The following is a 21,065-nucleotide window of genomic DNA, read 5'->3' on the forward strand; positions in this document are numbered from 1 at the left end:
GGGCGAGGTTGTGGTTAGAACGCTTGGTTGAGTGCATCAGACGAGACGATGAAGAAGTTCATCAAAGCCGGAACTAATCGAGCCGTTTGTGCCAGGATGGGGAGAAAGGTATTTTAATAATGTAAATTATGTGAAAAATAATGCGTTTTTCGAACCACCAAGCATGAGAGCATGTTCTAGTACACCCCCAAAACAAAATCAAGACTTTGTAAAAGAGCATAATAGGACCCCTTTAAGTAATTTTAAAGGCTATTGTTCGCTTAGGTCTATTTTTATTACCACAAAAAAATGTCTTATAATTATCAATTACTTGATTAATCATCAGAATAATTGACCTACTCGATTACCAAAATAATCGCTAGTTACAGCCCTAGTTAAAAGTATCTATTTTATTTTATTTTTTTAGAAAATAACAGATAGTTTCGCTAGATAAGACCCTTATTCCTTGGCTGGGATCGTGTAGAGCCCTTTTAAGCTGCATTGAAACTGCATTTTGGACCTTCAGCCCGTTGATCTCCATTGAAGTCCATTATATGGAGAAAAATCCTGGAATGTTTTCCTCAAAAACATTAGGTTACTGACGTAACCCCGGTTCTCTGATAACATGAAGTGAGGTATCTCACTATGGGAAAGCCTCAGGCGTGACCGATCGCGGAAGCACCAATAACACCACGTCAGCCAACCATGGCAGACCAATCGCTGCACCGATCAGGGAGTCCCGCCTCCCTGTATATAAACCACAGCTACCTGCCGTTTCGTCATTCTCCGCATATCTCTTCTCCGTGCAGGACAGGCAAGGAGGGCAATGTTTGTGAGATGCCTCACTTCATGTTATCAGAGAACTGGGGTTATGTCAGTAACCTAACGTTCTCTTTCTAACATTCGTTCGGTATCTCACTATGGGATATAGACATCTCCCATATTGCCGATATGCTGATGAAGCAGACTAAAGAATGAGTGGGTTATTATCTGAATCATAACTCCCGACGGAGGTGAAAACTCCCAGGACTGAGTAAGCCAGAGAGGGTTCTGTCACATCCAGTCTATAGAAATTAGCAAATGTGTGCGGAAAAGACCAGTTGGCTGCCGCACAAATTTCTTGAATAGAAATGCCTCTAAACAGAGCCCAGGATGTAGCCATACCTCTAGTAGAGTGTGCCGTAGTCCTATTGGGGGCTCTATATTCGCATTATTGTAACTTAACACGATTATGTGAGAAAGGCGTTGACAGGAGATTACAACGTTTTCCTTTGTAAGAGTCAGCCCATGAGACAAATAGCTGATTGCTCTTACGAAGTGTGCGGGTTCTCTGAACATATGTATACAGAGTATGAACCGGACATAAACTGTGTAACCTCTCCTCCTCTGGGGATGAAAAAGGTGGTGGATGAAAAGCTAGCACGTTCACTGATTGAACTTCACCAGCGTGATCAAACACTTTAGGCACAAATGCTGGGTTAGTTCTAAAAGTTACTTTTTGACCACGCAGAGCGAACATCATACATGAGGAGTGAACTGATAAAGCATGTAGTTCACTCACCCTTTTTGCTGTAGCGAGAGCAAGTAACAGAGCTGTCTTAAAAGCGAGCAGCTTCAAGGCAATGTTATCAATGGGCTCGAAAGGGGCTTTTGAGCACCATCCCTCAAACACCCTCCATTTGAGATTATATAAAGAACGTTTCGAGGCAGCTCTCGCGTTCTGAATTGTCTCTATCACTTTCGGAGGTAACCCAGCTGCATTCAGATTTAGCCTCTCACGGGCCAGGCCCAGAGAGCTAGTTTTTGAGGGGAGGGGTGAGATATTTGCCCCGTGCTTGTGCGAGGGCAGCACATCCGAAACTGAACACAAGAAAGGAACAATGTTTCTATCTGTGCACCATCCCTCAAACACCCTCCATTTGAGATTATATAAAGAACGTTTCGAGGCAGCTCTCGCGTTCTGAATTGTCTCTATCACTTTCGGAGGTAACCCAGCTGCATTCAGATTTAGCCTCTCACGGGCCAGGCCCAGAGAGCTAGTTTTTGAGGGGAGGGGTGAAATATTTCCCCCGTGCTTGTGAGAGGAGATCCCTGCATGCTGGTAACGGCCATGGCTGGTCGTTGAGCAGTTGCGCAATCTCCGCAACCCACACTGTCACTGTCAGTAGTTCTAGAAAATGTATGTGCTTCTCTCTCAGTGCAGGAGACCAAACTCCTCTCACTGTTCTGCCCTCGAACACCACCCCCCAGCCAGTGAGAGATGCATCTGTCGTCACCACTTTCCTTAACATAACCGGACCCAGAGGGCATCCTGTCCTGAGAAAAGACGGGGCTCTCCAATGAAGAAGAGCGCTCATGCATTCTGGTGAGATGCGCACTCTGCGGCTGAGACAGCTCTTGGGGCGAATGCCCTGTGACGCTGTCCAGTTCTGAAAATCCCTCATTCGCAGCAGTCCCAGGGGAACCACTGACACTGTTGAGGCCATCAGACCCAGTAGCCGAAGACACATTCTGAAAGAGACTGATCTACCTCACTGAAAAAGGGAGAGGCAGCTGTGAAATGTCTTGATGCGTTCCTCTGATAGGAAAGCTCGAAACATCACTGAATTCAACCTGAGACCCAAGTAGACTATTTCCTGTGAAGGAGTTAGCCAACTCTTCGTCTGGTTTATCTTGAAACCTAATCTCTCCAGATGCATCACTAGTGTGTACATATCGCTCTCTGCTTGCCGCGGGGATGGCACGCAGATGAGCAGATCGTCCAGATATGATGAAACTCTGACCCCTCCGTTCCTTAACGGCGTCAGAGCCACTTCCACACATTTGCTGAAAACCCTGGGAGCTAAGCTTTGGCTAAGTCCAAAGGGGATTTTCGTATACTCGTATGCTGTGCCCTGATAAGCGAACCTCAGATATTTCCTGTGAGCAGGAAAAATATCTATGTGAAAATATGCGTCCTGGAGGTCCACTGAGGTGAACCAATCTCCCTGACGAATACTTTGACACAAAGTTCTGAGCGAAAGCATTTTGAATTTGTATTTTCTGAGGTGTTTGTTGAGGACCCGTAAATCCAAAATGGGACGGAGACCTCCCCCTCTTTTGGGAATCACAAAATAATGGGAGTAGAAGAAGCCTATGTGGCTTTCTTTCGTTGGAATCACTCTTATCACCCCTTTTCTCATTAAAGAGGATATTTCTTCCTCTAAAACCTGAGCTGCTTCCCCTTGGGCCACTGAAATTACCACTCCATTGAACACAGGAGGTTTTACAGCTCCACTCTGCGCCTTCAGCCCCTGGCCTGGATGCGTCAGAGAAAACTTTATTTGTGATGGGATGCTTATGAACTTTTGTCCTTCCTCCCTCAGAACAAACATGGAACAGGAACATGGGCCATTTTCCCGCGCACATTGGACTTTGAACTGTCCACACAAACCCATTTCACATTTAAATTCCTTCTTCTTTTACCTGCGGGAGGGAGAAAGGAATCATTTTGAAGGGATGGGACAGAGAAACCCTGAGTGCTGCCTCCAAACCCTTCCTGATGCCAAACTGACGTCTCAGGTCGACCACCTCTTTTTGTTCCCCTGAGGGGTGGCCGACCGGTGTTTCGCTGCTGCGACTGCGAAAGACTGTTTCAGTTTCACGAAACTGGGCTTTGACTGAGGGCCCGCGTTTCCCGGCTGTTGTGGTGGAGCAGGATGGGAAGGTTGATAGTCAGAATGTCCCCTTCTCCCTGAAGGTCTGAAATTCGGTCGGCTTGGGTGATAAGACCGAGCTGCCGGATTTCTGGGTTGACAGACCTCGAATGCCTCTGTCTTTTTTCCGCAGGTCACATTGCTGACGCATCGCTGTTACCTTCGCGCCAAGCATGGCCTTTGGATCAATAGGGGCATCCAAAAACTCCACTTTCTCTTTGTCAGAGAGGCCTGACAAACCCAGCCATAGCAGTCTCTCTCCCACAACCGCTAAGCCCATACTCCGACCGCAACTTTGAAGTGCTCCACGGGACGTGCGCAGGTTTAAATCTGCGATGACGCATATCTCCTCCCTGAGCGCTGGGTTGGGAGATCCGGAGTTCAGCTGATGCCCCATCTCCTCTAATAACTCCGCTTGATAGGCTGTAAGGAGGGACGTCCGTTCAAAGCACAAACGGCCAGTGCAGATGATTTATAGATCTTTTGAAAAACAGAGGCGGCGAAGCACTCTGTTTTCCTGGTAGCTAGGCTCCGGTTAAAGAGAGCGCTGCCCTGCGACTTGGGTGCAAATGATTCGCCACAGATGATTCTACAGGGGGAGGATCCGCCATCCCCAAATCCTCCATTCCCTGAACATCCAGCCTCGAGAAGCCCTTGACAGGTGGGAAAAAGGCCTGTCCCAAAACCTCTTCATTTCAGCCACACAGGCCGGGATGGCTGGAATAAACTGCCTCACTGGAGGGAGACGTGACGGAAGTCTCTTTCCATCATACAGGTCTCTTTCAGCCCCTTGACCTGTCGGTTAGGCTGGCCAGTCGATCGACAGTCTAGCCGCGGCCCTGCGACAGACCTCGAGTAGTTCCGTGTCTATCTGTACAGGGGAGGGTGAACTCTCATTCTGTGCACTCGGCGGACGCAACTGATTCGGGGGAAGAATAGTATCGTCATCCTCGTCCTCGAGGATGGTCGACAATACTTCGTCATCATCGTCATCTTCCTCTCCCACTAACGGATCTTCAAACAGCGGGGGAAGGACAGGTGACACCCTCTCCATCATCTCTCCCCACAAGCTGACGGCCTGTGGACAATCCATCAGTTCCTCTCTGGGTTGAGCAGAGAGGCATGGGTCCGACTTCCCAGCTACTGCCACGCGGAGTCTCCGCTCTCGGGTTTTAACCGAGAACGTCGCGCAGTGAGGACAGCCCTCTGGGTTTGACAGAGCTGCCTGAGCGTGTTTACTGCCCAAACAGGAGATGCAGAGGTTGTGTGAATCCTTCGCAGAAATCCACATTCCACAAGCACACGGATAGGAAGGAACACCCTTTTCCTCCGGGGCTCTCCGGCTCTTTTGCAGTGGCCATTGAGCCTGCACTCTCTTCGTATGGTAAGCCCACCACAACGTGACAACTAGTACGGAGCTGTGCTGCAATAGAGAGCTCTCCTTTTCCTTCTTTTTGGTGCGTGGTGAGCACCCTGAAAACGTGGAAAATAAATTGAAAACTTAGAGCAGAAAACTCACCTTGATGCGTTAGTTATCTCACTCTAAGTGAAGTCACTCAACAAACGTTAGGAATGTATTGCGTTTGGGACGTTACCTTGCGCCCCCTGTCGCCGATCCATCGTGCAATGTGAACACAGCAGCAACTGAATGCTACCCCAGATAGTCACACAGTGTGAAAACAACGGTGATCCGACGAGTTTGAAAATCATGCAGTGTGAACTCGGCATTAGTTTGTGGCATTTATAAATATGATGTGCTACTAAAGAGGAAGGTCCTTCACCAAGTAGGCTAATATTCTTAATTTGTCATTTTCATGGAGTTATTTAGAACTCAGGAATAATTAGCTGTATTTGAGTGTACAGTGAGTCTCTTAGGATGTGCATTTGTCACAGTGGAGGATCGATAATTAATTCAAATAAATGTTGTAATTCATTCATTCAAACAAATGTGATCTTACCGCACTATTTCCTGTAACCTGTACAGTTTGGTAAATTACAGTTTTGTTTAATATTTATTTAATGTCATCATTTGATATAAGACTTATATACAGGCTTTGTTTTGTCTTTAGTCTGTCAGTTTAGGCAAATTCAGAATTTCAAAACTAAATATATGTTTGTTTTTTTAATCTTAGAATGTAGTTTATATACATAACTTACTGTATATGTGGACTATTTAGATTAATAGGGTTAGAACTTCATTTCATTAAAGATGAATGACTCTGTTACGGTTTGCTACTGTGAGGAGCACGGAGCAAGGAGATGCAGAGTTGAATTCAAACCAATTGACTTTAATAACATCCAGGGAACCAGGAAAACACACGTAGCAAGGGTTAACATGAACAATTCCAGACAAAGGAGACCAGAACGGGCGAGAACTCAAATAGGGCAGATAACGAGGGGCAGACAGGTGAGGAGGATAACTACTAATGAGAAACACCTGGAACTAATAGAACTAAATGGGGACAGGAAAAGGAAGGACCAAATAAGGACAACAGGAACTAAACGGGAACATACACGTGACAGACTCTATATTCACAACATTTTACATCTGCTCTGTTTATGAGAAGTCTTTTAAAAGTCAAACCTTCTCAAACCTGCACTTATGGTCTGGTAAAGTTTTATTTGTTGAAGTCTAGTTTAGAGTTTATTTATTTTCTCTTATTGTTCTACAATAATGTATTTTAACTGATGGTAAAAATCAGGGTGATTACTGATCTATTTTAAGCATTTTCATGCTTTATGGCAGTGCGTGTGTGTGTGTGTGTGTGTGTGTGTGTGTTTCATGTCTTACATTGCAAGAACTCCTCTCTGATCTTGGGTTCATTGGTGGGAATAATTTCAATGTATGTTGCTAAGGAAAAAGACACACAATATTTATACACACAATAATATATTAATATATTATTTGAGATTCTTCTATATGTTGCAAGACTCATTTCTAAGAGTTAATGTCTGCTTTTTTACCTTTGCCAGAAATCTTGTCTATTTCCTCTCTACAGAAATCCTGCAGTTTTTCTTTCAGTTGAGAGACAGACTTTCTCACATCATCAAAAGAGAGGAGAGAGCTGACAGTGACATCAGGTATATCTGTAGATTCAGGAGGTATAGCAAGAGACTGGAAATTCTACAGGAAGAGATAAACACAAAAAATAAAGATACAATTTTTTTTTTTTTAAATAAACAAAAAACACTTTATAACATTCATCTGCACTACAATCACATATTTACTCTGCTTTTTCATTCAAATTATCTTAAGATTTGGGTCTGTAATGACCTAACCTACCACTTTGATAGTATCTGTGTTTAATTTGCAATTGTACATTTACATTCATTCAATTAGTAGACAATTTTAATCCAAAGTGACTTACAAATGAGCATTACAAGAAAGAGATTTATTTTAAGAAGGTAATAAACTGTGAAGTGCTAACCATACAAAGCTATAAACATTGTCTAGAATAGTTCTGCATCCGTATACAGTTATGGAAAAGATGCTTAAGCCATTTCCTGAATATTGTAAGGGATTAGGCACTTCAGGTAGGGTCAAAGTTTCAATTTCGCCATTAGGTGGATGTATTGGACTGGATATAGCTGAGTAGGGTGTGGTCTATGCGCACCTGACAGTTAATGTAAGTTCTTTAGCAATCTGGAGTCTTGCACCACTTTTTAACTGAGGAGGTGGAGGCCAGAATGTGAAAACCAGTTCAATATACACAACATCTCATCTGGTCTATGAGATTTTCTTCATCTGTTTTATCCATCAAGCAAAAATTGTGATGGCTAAGAAAAATAACAGCACACTTGTCCTCAATAAGCCACATGATTTATGTCTGTCGCAAATGTGAGAGACAAGTTAAGTTTATTACTTGAAGTAAAGGGTTTGTTCAATTTAATAACCATAATTTTGAGCAATAGTAATAGTGATGTGTGCCTTAGCAAACACCACCAATCAAATTTAAGTTAAAACGAAAATGAAAAACATCAAGACCTTGCTATACCCATCTGTGTTTCAGATCTGTTACCTGGAGGAAATGGATGTGATCATCTGTTTGCGAAAGCTTCTCCAGCTCAACGTCTTTCCTCCTCAGATCATCAATCTCCTGCTCCAGTTGCTCAATGAGTCCTTCAGCTCGACTAACTGCAGCCTTTTCCCGTTCTCTGATCCGCTGTGTCAACTCAGAGCGGCTTCTCTCAATGGAGCGGATGAGCTCAGTAAAGATCCTCTCACTGTCCTCTACTGCTGTCTGTGCAGAGCGCTGTTAAACACACATCACAATCAGCTCGTACTGATGTCTCACACAGCCTGTGAACCACAGTGGGCTTCATTGGGACTGAAAAAGCTCAAACACTGGAAGAGAGTCCAAACTGAGTCTTAGATATTTCTTCTTCTCCAACTCACCTCATGAGACTCCACAGCCTCTCTCAGCTCCTCAAGATCTTTCTGCCTCTGCTGGATTCTCTGCTGGAATTTTCTCTTTCTCTCTTCCAAAACCACCTGTATGAAAATCAAATATTAGTGTAAACTTCAGAAATATCACAATCTGGTTTCAAAAGCAGACATTGCACAGAGACTGTCATTTTGTCTGTAGCTGAAACTAGAGGTGTGTCTGACTTTCATCAGCTAATCACTGGGGAACCTCATGGTTCACTGCTTGATCCTCTGTTTTTCTCCATTTACACAACATCACCGGGCACTATCCGAAAGGCATGCAGTATGGCTTCTGCGATCACTGCTATGCAGCTTGTATGTCCATTTGCCTGTCCAATATCTTGGCCTGAATGAAGGAACGTCATCTTCAGCTCAACCTTGAGAGGACAAAGTTCATAATCCCAGCGAACCCTTTAGGGGACCGCAACATCACCGTACTACTGGGATCGACAACAATAAAGGCCTGGGTATATTTCTGTGTTCTGCACCATCTAGCATGTGTTTCTCAACTCCAGTCCTTGGGGTGCACCACCCATAATGCTTTATATGTTTCCCTGTTTAACATACCAACAAGCTAATGAGTACAATCAGGCACTTTAATTAACAATACATCTAAAACTTTCTGGGAGGTGGGTCCACAGGACTGAAGTTGCGAAACACTGTGTCATGGTACACCAGACACAGGAAAAAAGATGTTATGAACCCAAATGCAGATATTTATTGAACAGAGGAATGAAGATGACAGGTGAGAATCAACAATGTGATCACAGTGCTATTAGGGCAGTAATATTTACTACGGGAAGTTGTGGCCTAATGGTTAGAGAGTGGGGAGTGAATGTACAGCGCCCTATTCCACCTTCAATACCACGACTGAGTTGAGACCCTTGAGCAAGGCACTGAACCCCCAACTGCTCCCTGGGCACCGCAGCAAAAATGGCTGCCCACTGCTCCGGGTGTGTGTTCACGATGTGTGTGTGTTTGTTCACTACTCACTCCTGTGTGTGTGCACTTGGATGGGTGAAATGCAGAGCACAATTTCCGAGTATGGATCACTATACTTGGTCACATGTCACATCCTCCTTATTATGCATGCCTTTTCAGGTAAACAGAAAAGCACACAACACAAGGGAGCAGACAAGACGAGGAGGTAACACTAGGGAGTACTTATATAGAGATGCTGGAGATAACGCTAGAGATAAATAAATGGTAAATAGTTAGTAAGGTGGAGCCAGGGGATCAATGCACCTAGGAGAAGCTGGGGATTGGAGCAGGATAGCTTGGCAGAACCACCAGAGGAGGAGGAGCAGACACTGGTAAACTGGAGGGAGTGGGAATCTGGGCGGGACTAGCGGAGACGAAGGAGTCCTGGCAGGACAGGCAGTGATGAGGACACTTGGAAGCTGGAAGGAACAGGAGCAAATCATGGAGTCAAGTAATCCAGACAGGAGAAAACAGATCTCAGAGCCTGGAGGATGGGGGGACCCCACTCTGAACAGTCCAGCTTCACTAAAATACTCACTGGAACAGACATGGGGACAAGCTCATACACCTGGTCAGAGTTGGCGGCAGGCTCAAGCTCCAGGATAGACATGACGGCAGACTGTGGTTGGCATTGGCTCAGGGTCTGCGGTGGGCTCTGGCTCTGAGTGGGGACAGACTAGAGAGGGTTCCTGTGATGGGTGGGGATAGCAGCAACATGATGGCTGAATGGTGCTGGTGTCTTCATCTGCTTCATCTACTATGAGGGAGAAGCCACTCATAGATCTTCAGGAGTGGGGGAAGCAAGATATTGCAAGTATCATTGTCACAAACTAAGCTTGGTGACGAATAAGAGATTACATGGATTTGACACATATACACACATCACTACCTGATTAAGCCGGCATTTACCATCTTATAAATCAGCATGGTGTTGTGTAGTTGTTTTGCCTATTCCAAATGAATTAGCTATTATGCTTGTTTTTTCTGTTTGCTCAAATATTTTGTTATTTTCAGTTATTCCTCTAAAAATAATGTCAACTCAGTGTAATTTTAGGCAGAATTGCCTTTATTACTTGTGAGAAACTCCCAAACATTTTGGCTGTTGGGCTTCTAGTCTCATGACGCACTACCAAACAGTCCATCTGTAATTTTTTGTAATTTATTGTGATTAAGTACACACGGGTTAACATAGATTGATAATTGTGTATGTTCAATGTTTCATTATTTTTATATTTTTGTGTATAATGAATTGTATATTTTGTCCCTGCTTGTTCATTTGGTAAAGGCCGAGAGTGGAGCAAGCCCTTATAAATAGGAAGCTATGGAGCTCAAGAGTAGTGATGGTGAAATGAAGCTTTGCAAAGCATCGAGGCTTTCCCCTCAACTGTATCTTAAAATGGTTCGGTCCTCGAAGCTTTTCAACACGTTGCACACTAATGACATCTTGTGGTCAAAGGTGGAAAAAGGTGTCTTTTCGTCCAAGACGTCCCAGCCATTTTTGGACTTTCATATAATAAATCAATTTGTGCTACGAAAACCATATAAAGCAATAAAAAATTAAAATGTCATTGTACTTACACAAAGTATGAATAAATGAGTCTGTGAATAAATTTATGAAAAAAATAAGCATGGCTCATGTAGGCATATATGATCAAAATGAGGGCTGTGTTCACACATTCTTCTCTTTGTGGACGGAGAGAGAAAGGCCAGGGAATATCTGTGTGTCAGGATGTACGCTGCTTCTTCCTCTCCTTGGGGTGGGGTGGACCGTTTTAAGCTGCTGCAGCAACAAATGAATGCTTTCGCCAAGGTCCAGAGCCATCCGGTCGTAGTTACTGGCCAGCCTTCTGCCTGCTGTGAGCAGGTCTTAAAGCCCTAGCGCCCACTGGTCTCCCTCTTGCAGCCGCGGCTGTTGCAATGCCCTGTCGAGCCGGTTGAGAGGGTGGTCATGATGCTTGCTTGTGTGGCAAACTGAGGTTAAAAGCTTAATCCTCCTGTTTCCTGAGGGTGCTGGTTTCTTTCATTTTTCGAGGGCTGGACCAAACAGACCCTTAGGAGGGTCGTAAGCAGTATCCATTACTTCCGATTTCTGCGTGTCGCCCAAGCCTGACAGGTGATATAGCCAAGCTATCCTCTGATACATTGACACGGTCCGCCGTTACATCTTACTCTACAGCGAAATCTGAGAGGAGGCAGAAATAGAGCGTGGATTCGGATGGAGGTGGTAGGCCACTGAAGACTCTACTGCTGAGTGTCTGGCCAAATCCAGCTCTCCCATCCCTTGAGTCTCCAACATGGAATACCCCTTGGTAGGGAGCTTGGCAGGCAGTAGTTGCCCTTGGTAGGGAGCATGGCAGGCAGTAATTGTCTCGCTGCAGGTTGAGCAGGCGGCAACCTTTTCCCATCATAAAGGTCCCTCTGAGTTCCTTTGGCGTCTTCAATTTTGCTGCGGTTCGTTTACACACCTTGTGCAGATTACTGTCTGCTTGAGAGGCCGAGTCGTTCATGCTAAGTGGTCTAGACTGTTGGTCGGGGAAGAGGTAATTGTGTTCCTCCTCTTCATCGTCCATGTCCAAATCAAGGAGGTCAGAGTTAGCATCACACTCTGCGTCCTCGTCCCCCGGTGCAACCTCCTCCTGAGTGAGTAGGCCCTTAAACAGTGATACGTATGTACTATAACAGTTCTTGGTTCACGTCTAGCTGGACATGAGAAGAAAATATATATGGCTTATAAAGTGAGTGTTTTACTGAACAGTTTTACTAATCCACAGTTTTTTGTCCACTACGAAGAACCAACTAATTGGAGTTTTTTTAAGGAGCTGCCTCCTAAGAGCCCAACACTGTGCAGATTCACAGATACTAAAAATCAGTAATGCATCAAAAGTCTTTTAAACACACACTTACAGTTTTCAAAGTGAAAACATTCATGCACTTGTTCTTTATTATATTCAAAAATGTGATTATATCTTTAAATATCATCATGTTTAGATGATGGGGCGCTTGACAGCTTTAAAAAATAAACAGGATGTTTCAGCTCACTCCTAAAGAACTCATCAAGAACCTCCGTGTCTACCGCATCAGGACTCTTGTTCAGCAACGAAGCCAATGCAAGTAACCGTTTACAACTATTTAGATGCGTGTTTAAGTTTGGGCCCCTTTTTAAGGTGATTTTTGATTCTCTGATGATTCTCATTCGTTGTGGTTAATTAATGTGAAATACTGCCATTCTTTTGCTCTTCTCTCTCTCTTCCTTACTTTGCTTCATTCTGTATATATGTGTTTTGCTTACTGCTACAGTTAATTCTAAGATCTAATCTAAATATTCATTATTAATTATAACCAGTTATAATTAATCATAAATATTTCCCTTTTGAGCTAATTTGCTACAATGGTCTGCCTGTTGAACAGTTCAGCGAAATCAGCAAAGTCAGGATATGCTGAGAGAGCTTGCTGCAGTCTCCCATGGGAAGAAAGTGTGAATGATTTTGGCAGGGGTTGACCTGACTGATATAGGTGAGACCACAGGTCGATCTGTCTGTCAAAGAAAGACGTGGTGTCATAAGAGCTTCCGCAGTTGTCACGCCCAAAGCGATTCTCAATGTGAAACACCAAGCGAAGTTAGAAAAAGAACCATAGGGACAGCAACCAAAGTAATATCAATGATGGCGACGTCCATAAAACTGAAAAGTCTTTTCACTTTTTGACACAACAAGAGTCCAATCGAGCAGCGAGTTCATTCTTCAAATCTTTAATAACTGACAGCAGTTTTTATATTTGGGTGGAGAGCAGAGCATTTGAGTCACGCATACACCAACTGACGGAGAAGCTCAGTGGAGAAAAAAAGTGACTGGATCTAAACCTTCAGATGACACCAGGGAAGCCATAACGGTGGGGAAGGTTAGGACAATTCCAAGGGCCTCAACGAGGGAGAGGGTCCCAAATGCGATTTCTACTATGGAGGAGTCACTCCCGTTAATAACTATATTGTGTGTGAATGAAACCATATTAAGGACTCAAATGCAGTCTCACAACCGTAGCCTAAATGTAACATTTTATATTTTACAGATTTTTATTACTATTACAGTTATGCACCTTTAGAAGTTAGTAACTTGAGAGTAACTTACCAATTAGTGCATTAAGACACTGTAGAAAGACAGAAATCCATTATCAGTTCATACCTGTTTCTTTGTCCTCTCTGCTACAGCTGCTACAGTATCATGGTTTTTGTGATTATCCATTGTGCACAGATAACAAATGCATTGCTGGTCAGTATGACAATAGATTTCCAGTTGTTTATTATGTTTTGGGCAGATCATCTCCTGAAGTCGTCCAATGGCTTCTGTCAGATTGTGTCTCTTACCTTTAAAGAGATTCTCATGTTGTTGGAGGTGATTTTGACAGTAAGAGTTCAGACACACCAGACAGGACTTGACAGCTTTATTTTTTCTCACAGTACAGACGTCACACTCCACATCTTCAGGTCCAGCAGGAACAGCAGCCTGGAGTTTAGTCTTCTTCAGTTGCTCCACCACTTCAGTCAGCATGGTGTTTTTATTTAAAGCAGGTCTTGGAGTGAAGGTCTGTCTGCATTGAGGGCAGCTGTTGACTCCCTTCTGATCCTCCTGATCCCAGTAGCTTGTAATACAGCTCATACAGTAACTGTGTCCACAGGGAATGGCCACTGGATCCTTCAGGAGATCCAGACACACTGCACAGCTGAACTGATCCTGAGAAAAACTGGTTTCTGCCATTTCACTGCATGTACATTCAGACAGAGAAACAAACATCAGCTCAACAGCACTTAACTTTCACTTTCTCTGAACAAATGAAACAGTTTCCTGGTTGAGGAGACTTGTGCAAAATAGGTGTGTCTAGAATGGGAAGCTTAAGGAATTTAACTCTTCTGGTTCCAGCTGCTTAACGAGCTATGAAAGTTTATTTTTGTACTTTATTTTTATTTATTTATTTTTGGAAGGATATAAAAAAAATCTACAGAACAGATGTAACTCATCAAAAATATGAGGCAAATTTAACAAAAAAAATATAAAAAGTTAATTTTGTTCCTTATCGCCAATGGGTTTTTGATTTCTTACATGCTCTCAAGATGGAAAAGATTCGGTTTGCAATAAAACAAAAGCCAAAACTTTTTCTGAAAGTCTGGAGCCCTTTTCTGGAATATTTTAAGGAGAAAACTACATCTTAATTTTTTATTATTAATTAATTACATTTTATTTTTTTTTATTTTACTTTTTTATTTTTTCCCCCCTAATTTAGTTTATTAGTTATTTATTTGGTGTATAATTATGCTTGCCTGGTGTTATCTTTTTTCTTAATTTGAATTCATATATGGCTGTATGTTGTATGTATATGTGTATCTATATTATTTATACCATATTTACGTTATTTTTATTTTCTGTCTGACCTAAGATGAAACAAATAAAGCAAAAAAATAAAAAACACAAAAAACTTTTTATTGACTTCTCAACTCTCAGAGGTGGCGTTAAAGCAATCCAATTGGATTTCGTAGATAAAAACACTAAACAACATTATTGTTACAGAGGAGGCTCCCATACCGCCTCCTCCGCACCACCAGAGGGAACCGTCTCCCGAATATTAGCCATTCCCATTCGGACTCCAAATCCCATCAACCCTCATACCTGGGACTGATTGCTCATCCACACCTGCGCATCATATACACACACACATATAAGCCACTCACACACACAGACTCTCTGCGAAGTCTTGATTTGCCCTGGCTGTCATTTCCGAGCGTTATACCCGTGTTTGATTTTCTGTGCATCTGATCTTGGACTGTTTCCTTATTCTCTGATTGTTATCTGCCTGCCCCGACTTGGATTGTTTCACCTGGACTCTGTTTGATAGCCGCCTGCCCCGATCTCTCGTCTGGTACACGATTCTGTCTCTGCCTTGTCTCTGCTGTTCTGCCTTGCCGGTATTTGACCCTGTATTGTCTGACTATTCTAATAAAAGCTGCAAATGGATCCACACGCTTCTGACTTGTCACAACAATTATATAGGCCTATATTATACATTTATTATTTCATTCTTATAAAATACCACTGTTACAGTGATACATATGTACTATAACAGTTCTTGGTTCACGTTTAGCTGGACATGCGAAGAAAAGATATATGGCTTATAAAGTGAGTGTTTTACTGAACAGTTTTACTAATCCGCAGTTTTTATCCACTACGAAGAACCAACTCATTGGAGTTTTTTTAAGGAGCTGCCAACACTAAACTGGTGACTGGTGACTGTCGCTCACCATTTTGTGCAGATTCACAGATACTAAAAATCAGTAATGAATCAAAAGCCTTTTAAACACACACTTACAGTTTTCAAAGTGAAAACATTCATGCACAAGTTGCACTTGTTCTTTATCATATTAAAAAATGTGATTATATCTTTAAATATCATCATGTTTAGATGATGGGGCACTTGACAGCTTTACAAAATAAACAGGATGTTTTTAGTGAACGGATTCAAAAGATAACTGATGAATAATAATCCCTGCTACAGTCAGGGGTGAAACTAATCAGCGACTCCCCATATAGTCACGTGACCCAAAGACACACGTAATGCGGAAGTAAAACAGAGTGGACGCTCACAAAACATTAGCAGAGAAGAGCAGATCATTTTAACAAGATTATGGATGAGTCATACATAACTTAATTATACACCTCATCTCAAAGCAAAACATGATACAGAATTACGTGTAATATGCCAGCAGGTGGCGGTATGCATCTAAAAAGCTAGTTTGCAACCCGCCAATAAACCCACTGAAGAAAACTAACTAAGAGTGGCTGGTCCCTGACATATGTTCGTGCAGCATTAACTTGTTTACAGCAACCTGGCGAACGGTTTGATAAGCAAGCAGGGAAACAGGTCAGAGATTAGGGCTTTTTTCAGCCTTTGCTGTCCTCGGAGCTCAGCCGCTGTTGTTTAGAGGCGGTTTTTAAGGACAGTGTGCTGCTGTGCGCGTTTAATGCGGCGAGCGGCCCAGTGTTGACTGATGCTGCTGCCTATCACGCGAGCCCATACACACATGCTGCAGTGTTATCGGTCTTCACACCCGCCATGCATTACTCCGCGATTACCTGCAGGTTTAGGGCGATATCATGCATATAATGATTGCAGTGTCATTACTGGGTGATACAGAAGAGTGAAACTGCATTTTCCAGACAGCACTGGATATCATGACCGACATTCAACTTCATACTTCGAGAGAGAACTGCGCGGTTTTCTGCTGACTGTGTTTTGGACAAGAAGCATATGAGCTCCGAAAGCCCACGGGACACATTTTTCTGGATTTTCTGAAGAGTTACAGCCGCCAACATGAGGATCTTCAGGACTTTGATGAACGCTGCATCCGTCGCCAAACAAATCGACTTTTACTCCAGATTCTCTCCTTCTCCTCTCTCTATGAAACAGTTCATAGACTTTGGTGAGTCCGGAATCAAATGCACACGATTCAATATGAGGACAGAATTAAACAGAAAAGAATCAAAGGTAACACTTTACAATAGGGTTCATTAGTTAACTACTTTAGTTCACATGAACTAAACATGACTCATGAGCAATACTTCTAAAGCATTTATTAATCTAATGTTATTGTCAACATTTACTAATGCATTATTACAATTACAAGCTGTGCTTGTTAATGCACTGTTGAACTAACAGTGGAAGCTGTATTTTCATTAACTATCATTAACAACGTTTAATAAATACTGTAATACATGCATTGTTAATTGTTCATGTTAGTTAATACATTAACTAATGGAACCTTATTGTAAAGTGTTACCGAGTAAACAAACAAAAACTGCTGTACATTGTCAGATGAGAATACCATGCCACAGAATTATTATATGCATGGTATTTCTGTAAGTGCTATAGAATACAATCAAAGAGATCCAATCTTAAAGTAGAGTAGAATTGAATCAAACAAGTCCAATCCAAAAGTTGGGATTTTTAAAATGTAATCCTTGCAGTACCGTGATGAATTGAATAGATTAGAATAGAGTAGGATGTTACAAAATAGCACTACAGTGATAATAGGGTTTGACGTGATTAACAGTAATTGTGCATATGTTGGATTTCCATATCCATGTTAGATATTTCCTATTTTAAACAAATCTAATGTTCTTTTAATAGACCTAGTAAACCTAAATAGGCAACACAATTACTAGAACCTACTCACTAAAGTTAGTGAAAGCAGAAAATTTAAATAAAATCTAATTAAAGATATAATGTGTTGTGAGCTGGATAGAATCAATGCGTGCACCCAAGCATGACTTGATGGTGGTGTTTTCTGTCTCTCTGTACACTTGTCTCTGCAGGTTCAGAGAACGCATGTGCGAAAACGTCATTCACGTTTCTAAGACAGGAGCTGCCTGTCAGGCTGGCAAATATTATGAAAGAAATCGATTTATTGCCTGATAATCTTCTGAGGACTCCTTCAGTGCGCCTGGTGCAGAGCTGGTCGGTGTCAGTGCACACATGCAGTCTTATTATTCTGATATGAGTGCGTGTCTAAACTGCGTTCTGTGGTTGTGTTGCGTCTCTGCAGGTACATGCACAGCTTCCAGGATATACTGGAGTTCAAGGACAGGGATGTTGATGATGAAATGCTCAAACAAGAGTAAGAGATTCATCAAACACCTTCTAGTAGAGGTCTTCTTGGGTCCTAAGGATGGACCCTTTTCAAATTTCCAGGGTTATCAGAAGCAGAAATCATCATAGTTGGCTAAACATCAATAGTGGGGAACTCTACTACAACTAATATAACTGTTGCATTCATATTTGCCCCAATAGCTATATTAGCATTTAGTGATAGAATTTCTGTGACTTTCCAAATATAGATATAAATATGTAAAATGTATATATATAGAGAGGTTGATTAAGTTGGTAAGAAGAGAGAAAGATGTCAAATATGCACGAAGTATAGTTATAAATGTACATAACATTTTTGAATATGAAAATATAAAAAACTTTGCTAGATTTACAAACTGTGTCATAGAAAAAAAAAAAAACGTAAAAGTAAAACTTTAAATTAAATGTCATAAATTATATTAAAAAAAATGTTTGTATAATAAAAAAAATGGCATTTTTATTTTATTAAATGTTGGTCAGAAGAAAAAAACTTGTCAAATTTGCCATCGCTGTATTAGAAACATTCATGCAACAACATTAACTAGTTTTCTGTAATTTAATGCCAAAAATGTATTTAGTTTTTAGTCATCATGGTGCTGTTGCACGCACCTGTATACTGTAGGGTTTGGTCATTTACATAGAAGCATGGATTGACACCGAAGAAGGGGGATAAAAATCATAAAAAATGATTGATGTGTTTGTTTTACATAATCAAATATTGCTCAAAATGAAAAATTAAATGTTGGCATATTTTAAAATAATTCAGGTCTTCTCAGGTCTATTTGGTAAAACTGCATTTATTTAAAATGATCCCAAACCCGAGGCTACTAATATCAGACCTGACCCTTGTCCGAAGCACCCGATTAAGTTTTGAACCCAAACGCACTTGGGTCTCGATCCATGTGCACCCGTGAAGACCTCTACCTTCCAGCCCTACCTGTGCAAACACACACACACTCACACACTCACACACACACACTCACACACACACACACACACTCACTCATGTTGTTGTAGCTTCACAGATGCGGTGATTAAGATCAGAAACCGGCACAATGATGTGGTGCCCACCATGGCTCAAGGAGTGGTGGAATATAAGGAGACCTACGGGACCGACCCCATCACCAGCCAGAACATCCAGTACTTCCTGGACCGGTTCTACATGAGCAGGATCTCCATCAGAATGCTCCTGAACCAGCACAGTGAGACCCACACACACACATCTAGTGCTCTGTGATGCTTTATAATGGGGCCCTTTATGGACAGCAGAACTGTGAAGTCTGCTTTAAATGTAAAGGGCTTCTGGAATGTTCACTCGTATTGTAGGTTTAGCAGCACCGACTGACATGTTTACACGTTTCACAGCCATCAGTGTCCTGGATTTCTGAATCTGTCGTGGATTGATCGGTCAGCCAGTAAACATCGAGCTGTGTTGTTCCACCACCAATGAGAGGATTACATGTCATTAACATAATGTCTGTGTGTTTCCAGCTCTTCTGTTTGGGGGAAAGGTGCGTGACAATCCTGCTCATCCCAAACAGATCGGCAGCATTGACCCCAGCTGTAGCGTCACTGATGTTGTGAAAGGTGACTGCGATCTATCTATCTTATAAACATGTAGCAATAATTAAAGATTTTATTAGTGGGGTAGTGAGAATTAAGGAAATGTTCCCTCAAACATCTCAATTCTCAGATTATTTTATAAAGTTTTTGTTTTTGTTTTAATTTTTAAATCAACGTATGCTACCATGAAGTATTAAACACCTAAATGTATTAATATAATTTTAAGAATTTAATTAATATATCATTATACAGCCACTAATAAAAATCTTATAAGAAACATAATTGCAAATAGAAATATATAAAAAGTTATAAATGTTTTGTAATATGCAAAATATTATATATCTATATCTATCTATCTATCTATCTAGTATATATATATCAGTTATTTCACTTTGATGGCACGTTGATGTTTATTGTCATTAAACTGAAAACCTATAAAACCTGATAAAAATAAAAATGCATTAATTTTAGAAGAAAATTTCAGATGGCACTTAGAGGCTTTTGCATCTGAAGTCTTCATATCTATATATATATATAGAGAGAGAGAGAGAGAGAGAGAGAGAGAGAGAGAGGGCCGGAGTGGGGTAGGACATCTGACATCTTGCTGGCAGTATCGGAGTTAAAAACCTAGTTAACAAAACTGTCAAATTTGTGATGTGTTAATGGCTTTATTAATATAACTATGATGTCTTGTTCAACCTTCATGAATATCTCTATTCAGCGTTCTTGAATACCCTTATCCTTACTGTGATTCAGCAATATCAATAAAACATATTTCCTGCATAACCAAATCCTTGTTTTGCATCTTTAATTTTGCTTTCACTTCTTTATTACTTGGATCAATTTTATACTTAGTCCCCATAAACTAACATTACAATACAGGGCCGGACTGGGACACAATTTCAGGCTGGAAAATCTCACACTCATCCAGGCCACACAGAAAAAAAGGGACCAAAATTGTACCTTTTGGGGTACAACAGCTTGTCACCTTAGCAGTACTCTTAAAAGGACATCTTTGTACCTTTTTTTTTTACCCCAATAGGTACATATTAGTACCTTAGAGTAGTAATTCGTACCCTTAAGGTACTAGTAGGCCTACCTATTAGGGGTAAAAAAAGGAACAAAGATGTCCTTTTAAGAGTACTGCTACGTTGACAAGCTGTTGTACCCCAAAAGGTGCAATTGTGGCCCCTTTTTATATAGCCGATACATCCACAACAATTTCTGAAACCACAGACAACTGTATTATTTGTATGACCATCACATAAAAAGGTCTAAATCCTTAGTCTGGGGCCGTGGACAATAATGAAAGGTTCTCTCTTGCACTGCACCTTCACTTCCCTTTCCCTTTTCTTCATTTCCCCCAATATCTCGTGTCTCTCGCTTTTTTTCTTACCCGTCACTTCTTCACCAGCAGGTATACTGTTATGAACAGAACTGTGTCCACCTTGTTGAAAACAACCACCTCATTTCAGCTTGTTAGCACAGAATGTTATTTATCTTAAAATGACTTACCCTAGATTTAACAAACCAATATTTCATACAAAAATACACTACCAGTCAAAAGTTTTTGAACAGTAATGTTTTTAAAGAAGTCTCTTCTGCTCACCAAGCCTGCATTTATTTGATCCAAAGTACAGCAAGAGCAGTAATATTGTGAAATATTTGTACTATTTAGAATAACTGCTTTCGATTTGAATATATTTTAAAATGTAATTTATTTCTGTGATCAAAGCTGAATTTTCAGCATC

At 41.5% G+C, this 21,065-nt stretch overlaps 3 protein-coding genes across 4 annotated transcripts in view; 1 reads left to right on the forward strand and 2 right to left on the reverse strand.

Moving 5' to 3' along the window:
- The window catches only part of LOC107718454 (tripartite motif-containing protein 16-like), a gene marked incomplete at its 3' end in the record, with an annotated part of 23,109 nt that extends 9,108 nt beyond the window's left edge, over positions 1-14,001 (reverse strand). The window contains exons 1-5 of the mRNA XM_016525532.1: positions 13,260-14,001; positions 8,071-8,166; positions 7,694-7,927; positions 6,639-6,798; positions 6,466-6,525 (exon numbers count right to left, since the gene is read on the reverse strand). Of these exons, the coding sequence (XP_016381018.1) occupies positions 6,466-6,525; positions 6,639-6,798; positions 7,694-7,927; positions 8,071-8,166; positions 13,260-13,868 (1,159 nt within the window). The remainder of the gene's footprint in view (positions 1-6,465; positions 6,526-6,638; positions 6,799-7,693; positions 7,928-8,070; positions 8,167-13,259) is intronic.
- ppp1r9ala (protein phosphatase 1 regulatory subunit 9A-like A) overlaps positions 11,896-21,065 on the reverse strand; it is a 58,772-nt gene continuing 49,602 nt past the window's right edge. Inside the window, exon 20 of the transcript XR_001637411.1 lies at positions 11,896-11,907. The gene's annotated coding sequence lies outside the window, so the exon portion shown is untranslated. The remainder of the gene's footprint in view (positions 11,908-21,065) is intronic.
- Positions 15,917-21,065, forward strand: part of pdk1 (pyruvate dehydrogenase kinase, isozyme 1) — a 12,736-nt gene continuing 7,587 nt past the window's right edge. For both annotated transcript variants that reach the window (XM_016525526.1, XM_016525527.1), the window contains exons 1-5: positions 15,917-16,546; positions 17,439-17,580; positions 17,669-17,740; positions 18,769-18,953; positions 19,243-19,338. In XM_016525526.1, the coding sequence (XP_016381012.1) occupies positions 16,438-16,546; positions 17,439-17,580; positions 17,669-17,740; positions 18,769-18,953; positions 19,243-19,338 (604 nt within the window). In that variant the 5' untranslated portion in view covers positions 15,917-16,437. The remainder of the gene's footprint in view (positions 16,547-17,438; positions 17,581-17,668; positions 17,741-18,768; positions 18,954-19,242; positions 19,339-21,065) is intronic.

The sequence above is a fragment of the Sinocyclocheilus rhinocerous genome, unplaced genomic scaffold, assembly GCF_001515625.1.
Source record: "Sinocyclocheilus rhinocerous isolate Xijiao unplaced genomic scaffold, SAMN03320098_v1.1 scaffold2077, whole genome shotgun sequence".
Lineage (NCBI taxonomy): Eukaryota > Metazoa > Chordata > Actinopteri > Cypriniformes > Cyprinidae > Sinocyclocheilus > Sinocyclocheilus rhinocerous.